The sequence below is a fragment of the Octodon degus genome, unplaced genomic scaffold (genome assembly GCF_000260255.1).
Source record: "Octodon degus isolate 3935 unplaced genomic scaffold, OctDeg1.0 scaffold00011, whole genome shotgun sequence".
In the NCBI taxonomy this organism is placed as follows: Eukaryota; Metazoa; Chordata; class Mammalia; order Rodentia; family Octodontidae; genus Octodon; species Octodon degus.
Window position 1 is genome coordinate 12883525 of NW_004524587.1, and position 8785 is coordinate 12892309.

At 44.9% G+C, this 8785-nt stretch overlaps 1 protein-coding gene across 1 annotated transcript in view; it reads right to left on the reverse strand.

Moving 5' to 3' along the window:
• Positions 1–4034, reverse strand: part of Sntb2 (syntrophin beta 2) — a 116896-nt gene extending 112862 nt beyond the window's left edge. The window contains exon 1 of the mRNA XM_004625828.2: positions 3417–4034. Coding sequence (XP_004625885.1) covers positions 3417–3996 — 580 coding nt within the window. The 5' untranslated portion in view covers positions 3997–4034. The remainder of the gene's footprint in view (positions 1–3416) is intronic.
• Positions 4035–8785: the final 4751 nt, after the last annotated feature.

Genomic DNA, 8785 nt, shown 5'->3' on the forward strand with positions numbered 1-8785 from the left:
AAAAAAAAAAAAAAAAAAAAATTGAATAAATGTTTCATGAATGAAGGAAAATCTCTACCCTCCCCCAAAAGAGTTGAATGTTTGATGGATGAATGAATGAAAAAGCTGTACAAATCTCTGAGATAAAAAAAGAACTCTCTTAGCTCAGTTGCCCAACCTCAGAGACCCAGCTTTTCTTGGCACGGGGGTGGCAAGAGCATGCCTGAAATTCCTGCCTGCACCACAAAAAGAACATCACTGTGCCAGGTTAGGGCAAGATTCTCAAGTTTTTGGATATCAAATGGAAGGACAATATAGCTTGGAAATTTTCAATCACTAAAAATAAACTATCTTTTCATTTTTTTAATTTATTCACTTATCTATTTATTTAGAGACAGGCTCTATGTTGTTCAGGCTGGGAGTCCTGGGAGTACAGGCATGCAGCACCATGCCTAGCCTTATTTTTTTAAAAAAAAAATTTGCGACAGAATCTCACTATGTTGTCCAGGCTGGCTTTGAATTCCTGGGCTCAAGCAATTCTCCTGTCTTAGCCTCCCACATAGTTGAGATGACAGGCATGGGCTAAACTCTTTTTTAAAAGTGGCCCTCTGGATAGGATACCAGCATTATTTTGAATAATGTTTGCTTCGTTAAATTATAATTTTTCATGATTTTGTACATTCTGAGCAATTTTATTTTTTATACTCCTTGGCTTAAAAACATATCAGCACAACTATGTGTGGCAGCACATGCTTATAATCCCAACATTTGGGAGATTGCTAAGAGTTAGAGGAAGACTACTGAGAGTTTGAGGCTAACCTGAGCTACATAATGAGTTCAAGGCCAGCCTGAACTACATACTAAGACCCTGCCTCAAAAAAATAGGAAACACCACACCACCATAAATCCACAAACTTTTCCATACCTATAAGGACAAAAACTAGGCTGGGCGTGATGGTGCATACCTATAATCCCAGCACTCAGAGGCTGAGGCAGGAGGACTGCTCTGAGTTCAAGGCCTACCTGAACTGCATAGTGAGACTTTATTTCAAAAGAGACCAAAAAAAAAAAAAAAAAAAAAAAAGCTTGTGTTATACAAAATGGGAAAATAAAGTAGAAACTATGTATTAGACAAAAAAGGCATCTGATAAATGCTATTAGGATGCTACCAAAAAACCTTTATAAAAGCACTTGTGGCCTATTTTAAATTAATGAATACTAGCAAGTATTTACTAGTTGACTTTTATTTCACTGGTATGAATACTGGGTTTAATCTATATCCAAACACAAAGTTTTTTTTTTTTTTCAACAGAGTATAAAAGGTTGAACTGTCTACCCATCATTATAGAGTCCTACATAAATTATAATAAAATTCAATATTCTTTTTAAGGGAGGTATGGGAATCAAACTCGGGACCTTGCACTTGTCAGGCAGTCATATGTCACTGAGCTATAGCCCTGGCCATGAAATTCAATATTTTGTCTTGAAAAATTTGTAACCAAATGCTTAGCTAGACTAATTTCAAAGTACATGTTTAGAATAACAATTTTTCATACACACATAAGCCTCAATCTGTCACTTTGTTTTTTTTTTGGTGACAAGGACTTTGTATGTAGTTCAGGCTGGTCTTGAACTCAAGGTGATCTTCCTGCCTCAGCCTTCCAGGTGCTGGGATCACAGGTATGTGCCACTACACAGAGACTTAATTTTGTTTCTTTTCTTTTCTTTTATTATTTTTGCGGTACTGGGGAATGAACTCAGCAAGCACTTATTCTACTGAGCTATCTCTCCAGCGAATTTTGTTTCTTTTATTAGCTGTAATTTGTGAGCAGTGTCTAGCTGTACCTATAAGTGGGACATAAGTAAAATTTATAAATAGGATGATGTAAAGGTAGAACAATGGGATTTCACAACTGGACTATAAGAAACAGTTTTTTGCAAACTTCCAAATATTCATAGGCAAATTTATTTTTTAAAAAGTGAAAATATTTTGCAAGTTACACTTCTGGCCCTTGGTCTGATGACTGGTCCCTCACCTTACTCCACCCTAGCCCTTCCCTCTTGTTCTTCCTGAGCCAGGAATCCCTCCTGACTCATCTCTGCCCATCATGGTCCATCCTTCCCTGGGGGCTCTGGCTCAAGATTCAGCTTCTCCAAAAAGTACTCCCTGAGCAATCCCATTTCCACCAACTACTTCCTAACTGCATTCCAGAAGCAATTATATATAGTTTGCAATACACGTTTTTACTTCATTTAAGTTATTTTGCATTTTTAAAATTATTTCCCCAACTAGAGACAAAGTAGGGACAGCATTTTCTTTTATATTTTCCATACAGCCCGAATAAATGCTTCTGCAATGACAGCAAGGTGGTCAATCAAAAACTGATAAATAATCAACTGATTTTTTCACTTACAAATCTCTATCGCATGAATCCAGGCCTGGTGGTACACGCCTGTTATCCCAGCACTTGGAACCCTGAGATAGGAAGATCACCACGAGTTCGATACCAGCTGGGGCTAACTGTGAGTTCAAGGCTAACCTGGACTACTTAGTAAGACCTCAAAAAAACAGCAAAAAACTCTTATCACCTCCAACAAGCAGGGGTCTTTCAGAGATGAAGTTTACTTTTTCTCAGGCCCATAAATTCATCATTAAAAAAAAAAGACACAGATGGATCACCTATATACTTAAAATAATCCTGGCTATTCAAACCTGTCTTATTATGTATTACTCATATTCCTTATAAAAAGCCTACTAGTCTTGAAGCAGAAAGCCTGTGAGTAGTAGGAAGCTGGCATCAGTGTCTTGCAAAAGGGGCAAAACTCTAGTCGGCAGTAAATGTTCAAACACGTGAGCCTCTACAGTTAAACAAGGCTCATTAACTACACAAACTTGCTGTTTCAGCTCTCTGGCTTCAATGAAGTGCTATGATCTCCTTGGGTTATTGTTGAGAGCCAATGATGGGTTAAATTCCCATAAATTAACCAGCGCTTTGGTGGCTTGCCCAAGCATACCGCTGGCATTGGCTTGGATGGACTTTTTTTCTTCTTTCTTTTTTTCTTTCTCTTTTTTCTTTAATAAATGCATCCGCCTGGGGAGCCAGAAGTGACTGAAGAAAGCTCCAACCGGACACTTCTCAGCAGGCTAAAGGAGACCTAGAGAACTCAAGAGCCCCCCCATAGTTCTTAGTGTCAGCTTATCGTGCAGGGGGGGAGCGTCACACACGGCTACTTTTGGCTAAATCTCAACAGTCTTCCTTAGGGGCTGCAAGACACACTTCGGCGGCTACCCAACTTTTCCTACAAGGAGCGTCATCAGTTTTTCCATACTCAGAGCCCCAGGAAAGGGGGTTGGGCACGGGCTCGCCCCGCAGAAACAAAGTGCGCGCCGGGAGCCCAGGCCGCGTCCGCCCGCCCGCTCGCGGGGCTCCACTCACCCTCCAGCAGCACCTCCTTGCCCGCGCGCTTCAGCGCTTGCACGGCCTGATCGTGGGTGGCCTGACGCAGGTCGGTGCCGTTCACCGACAGGATGGCGTCGCCCAGCAGCAGCGCCCGGCTCTGGTCGGCTGCCAGCCCCGGGAAGATCTTGGAGATGAGGATCGGCATCCGGTTCTCGCGGCCGCCCTTGATGCTGATGCCCAGGCCGCCCGCCTCCTGCTTTATCACCAGCACCCTGCGCACCGGCGGCGACGCGCCCGCCTCACCCGTGGAGCCCCGCGGCGGCGCGGGGGAACTCGGGGGCCCCAGGCCTCGGCTCGGGCTCCCGGGCAGCGAGTCGCCGGCGCCACCGCCGTTTGGAAGGCCGTTGAAGGCGGCCGCCGCCGGCCCTAGGGCGGGCTCAGGTTCGGCCGCCGCGGCGTCGCCGGTCAGGGTCAGGCTCTCCCCGCTCAGCTCCGCCACCACTCGGACCCAGCGCTCCCTCAGGAGCAGCTCCACCAGTCCCGCTTTGGTGGCCCGCGTCCACACAGCCATGGCCTGCCCCGCTCCCGCCGCCGCAGTCGCCGCAGCTACCCTCATTCCAGTCAGACAGCCTCAGCGCTTCCCCCTTCCCGCCCGAGGGGGCGGGCCCAGTCACTCCCCCACGGCAATTTATTATTCATGAAGCCACGCCCACCTACCGGAGGGGCGGGGAAGAGGCTGGCGCGACTGCTTCCGGGAGGGGGAGAAGTTGGGTCACTAGCTGCGCACCGGACGTGGGCAGTTCTGGCTCGGCAGGATTCCCCTTTAACATTATCGCCCCGCTGGCTCCCCACGGGTCCCCAGACTCCTGACCTCTATTATGGTCCCGGGAAGCAAAGGAAACATGGGAAAATACTTTATAAGCCTGCAGGACGAGGTGGCACGTTATTCTTGCTGCACGTTATTGTTGCATTGCTTGGTTCATTCCCTCTGTGCTGAGTGTGCAGCCATGTGCTGGGCTTCTTTTGAGGCTCTGGAGATAAGCTGAATAAAACATGCCACAGCTGAGAGCTTGTGGTCTCTGGGAAAGGAAAATAGAAAACCAACTAACTGGGTGTGATACTCTGGTTAAGACACTGTGGAAAAGGCCCCTTAAGCATAATGAAAAAAAAAGAAAAAAAAAGACCAGGGGCTGGTGAGATGGCTCAGTGGTCTAAAGCACCTACTTAGAACAAGCTTAGCAAAGCACAGGGACCACGGTTCAATCCCCCAGCACCACATGCCAGCCAGCCCCGCCCCCTGGTGGGCTGAGCTGCCCCCCCCCACACAAATAAATAAAATTAAAGAAAAAAAGACCATTGGCCTAGGGTCAACTCCACAGAGATGACGCTAAGGGAGGAATAACTCAAGCAGAGGGCACGGCATGAGCAAAGGTCCAGAGGCATGAAACAAAGTTTGCATTCTGCCTTGTAATCACTTGTTTATTCGCCTGAGTTAGAGGCAACCCATTTTAAGCTTTTAGCCACAAGAGGCAGGATTAAGATACTTGCAGAATGATGTTGTTTTAGGGTTGAGAACCAGAGGAGCCAATGGTGTCATTCTAAAACTGAAAGAGAAGCTTAGGAGTGATGTCATTCCTAGTACCAGTCCGAAGGACAGAGAACTAGGAATACCAAAGCCTAGAAGACAGAATTCCCAGCTCACACAGAGTGACTTGACCATTTCTCTGCTTTTCTGTTTATTCTAGTTCTCAACTCATTGGATGATGCCTGCCCATGTTGCTGAGGGCCATCTTCTTTACTCAGTCAACCATGCAAATATGCATCTGTTTAGAAACATCCACTCAAACAAACCAGAGATATTTTACTAGCTATCTAAGCATCTCTCAGCTCCATTAACACAAAATTCACTGTTGAAGATGATTACTTATGAAGATGCCAGAACTTCAATGTAAACAAAATAGGGTCAGTAGAAATGGCACGATATGTATGTGAAAAGTTTCATATAATCATGTATTGAAGTTCTGACTTGACTTGGTAAGCCAGACTCTCTTATCCTGAAGGCCATCCACTTTTTTAAAAATTTTTTTATTTTATTTATTTATGTGTGTGTGTGGGTGGCCAGCTCAGCCCACCAGGGGGCGGGGCTGGCTGGCATGTGGTGCTGGGGGATTGAACCGGGGGTCCCTGTGATTTGCTAAGCCTGTTCTAAGTAGGTGCTTTAGACCACTGAGCCATCTCACCAGCCCCAGCCATCCACTTTTGTTGAGGCATTTGAAACATGCCCAGAAACTGTGTGCAAAATTTGGTCCTTAAGATTTAAAAAAAAATTTGAGAATGTATTTAGTACAGGGTCTACAAGGTCCCACTATACAGCTTGGACTCACAGTGATCCCCTTGTTTTCAGCCTCCTAAACTCTGGGATTACAGGCACACACCACCACGCCCAGTCTCAATCACAGTCTCAGGGTGCCCCAGGGGTGGGGCCGACACAACAAACCAGGGATCAAACCCTGGTCCCTGCATCTGTCGAAGCAGATGCTTTAGTTCACTGAGCTATCTGGCTGGCCCCTTAAGATTTTTTATCCATGATTTTCATCCAATTTAGAAAGATCGCATCACCAAAGGCTGTGAAGCCACTGCTGTATACACTACAAAGACTAAAACACAATGCCCTGAGTTCAATTTCCAGTACAAAAAAAGACATAAGTGATGTAATCCACGGATTTTTCTAGCTTTCAAGCTAGAGTAAGGATGGAAGAGCCAAACTCTGGCCCCAAGTGCACAGCCAAAAGCAGAGACAGATTTAGTTCGCCTAGACTCCTGGTCCAGTACTCTGTTTACAAGTCAAATCTCAAAACTAAGGGTCTAGGGCTGGTGAGATGGCTCAGTGGTCTAAACCACCTACTTAGAACAAGCTAAGCTAAACAAAAGCACAGGGACCGCGGTTCAATCCCCAGCACCACATGCCAGCCAGCCCCGCCCCCTGGTGGGCTGAGCTGGCCACACACACACACACACACACACACAAAATAAATAAATAAATTAAAAAAAAAACAAAAAACAAAAAACTAAGGGTCTAGAAACAACACTGCTCAGAAGGCAATCTCTGAGCAAAATGATGGGGTCGAGTGCCCTCTAACTTTCCTTCAGCAGCAAAATCCCCATGATTTCATTTGGGCAGAGATGGGGGGCAAGCAGGAGTGTGCTCACATTTGGTTGCTCAAGAAGCACATGGTAAGTGGCATGTTTTGGGGTTTTTGCAAGGTGAACAATACAATATAATACAGGACACATAAGTTTATTTTATAACCACCCAAAGAATCATATACAAGAGTGTAGGAAATCTGTCCACACACTGAAGACAAAAGAATGCAGGTGAGGGCCTGGATCCTAATATCCTGCAGGAGTCCAACTGAAGACCATAACAGTGCCTCTCACTAATCCAACTGGAGGTCTAGAGCCCACGACAATGTTTCATGCAGGCCTGCTTCATGCTGCTGCACTGGGAAGGCCCAAAGGTTAGTAATGGAAGCTAGAAAGTCTATGCCAGTGGGATGAAGGATCTGGGCTAGCAGGCTGAGGGATCTAAACTGGAGCCAGGAAGCAATGCTGAAGACAAGAACCAGAGCTCCCCCAAAGGTACCACAGCCCTCCTCAGCAACAGTGAAATCCCAAGCCCCTCCAGCAATAAGGAAAGCTGAGTCCCCATCAGGAAAGCCGATGTGACAAGCTTTTCCACAAGGTTAAGCAGTGCACCACCTTCCCCTCCAGAGTTAAAAAACAATGCTTAAGATGAGGACAGAAGTTCCCCCAAAATGAACCATAGCCATTCTCATCAACAAGGTCCTGAGCTCCTCCTCCAAGAACAACCCCGTTCATCAGGAAAACCAGCATGACAAGGTCACCCAGTAGAATAGCCCCAGGAGAATCAACAGCTTCCCTAAGAGTCAACACCTTCTCCAGTTCTACCTCTTATGCTGCTAGTTACAATCTTCCAGTGGGCCTCTCACACCACACAACAAACTAGTTGAGTTCAGTTGGGTGTAACAAGTTGACCATCAGTTATACATCCACTACAGTGAGGCTCCCAAGCTATAGCCATGCAAGTCACTCTGTGATAGCATATTCATATTTGGGGACACACTCCCCCAAAGGCTCCTGGATCAGGGATTAAAACAATAAAAACAGATGCTAGGAGGCATCCAGAGCACAAATGAAGAATTTGAACTGTGAAAAACATATTTTAAAAAATCATTATAGCAGAACTTTCTTTGCAATTAGTAGAAAAGATTTTCCAAGCTGCAAATGCCTGCAAACGCCCGACCCTCCAGCTCTGTCTTAAATCAACTACAGCAAGGCCAGCCTGCTATTCCAGCAGGTCCCAATGTGCCTGAGTGCACCTGCAGTCACAGACATTTCTGGCTTTGTTCCAGCTGAGGCATGAGTCCCCAGAGGCCTGAGTTATGTGAAATTTCTGCTTGTTGGAGAGCATTTGGCAGCTGATCCCTTGGAGTACAGGCGTTATTTTTTAACGTGTTTGCATATGTCATCATCCAGAGTTTGGACACTTGAGGACACCTTTACTAACATAACAGAAGGGAAGTACTAGAAATTCTTTCTATGGACTTTTTTGGTCCATAGAGCTGGAGGAAGGCTCAGCTTTGAGGACACTTACATAAAACAGTAAATTATATAACAAAATATTTAAGCCTGAGAACAGAGAAGGTAATAGAGATTGGTATTTACGTTATATATTTAGGAGTGTTTCACTTTAAAAATTAAATATCCATGAAAATTTCCCAAACTGTCAAGCTGTATAGTATTTATATACTTTCCTTCAGAATCCAAATGAACTCTTCCACTTTTATAACTACCTTCAGATGAGCTTTTTTTTTTTTTTTTTTTCTTTTTGAGACAAGATTTCGATCTGCAGTTCAGGCTGGCCTTGAACTTGCTTTGTCGCCCAAGCTGGCGTCGAACTTGCAAGAATCCTCCTGCCTTACAATCTTGAATGCTGGGATTATAGGTGTGTATTACCATGTCCACCTTTCAGATGAGCCAAATTTGCCTAGTCAATGACTCTCAAAGATGCCTCCATATTCTCATTTAGATTCTTCCAAATATCTCCTGCCTGCTTCAACCACTTTTCTACCCAGCAAAATCTCATACTGGTTTTTTCTATCTAATTCATTGGTGTTTTGCCTTTGAACAATTTAATCCTATGCCTGGCTGGTTTGCCAAAATAGATTATAAACTACAGGAGAACAGAGACCACCTATTAAATTATTTTTATTTCCCACTATTCCAGAGATACTGGGGCCAGGGAGATGGCTCAGTAGAATAAGTGCTTGCCTGGCAAGCGCAAGGGTCTGAGTTCAATCCTTGGTTCTGAAAAAAAAAAAAAA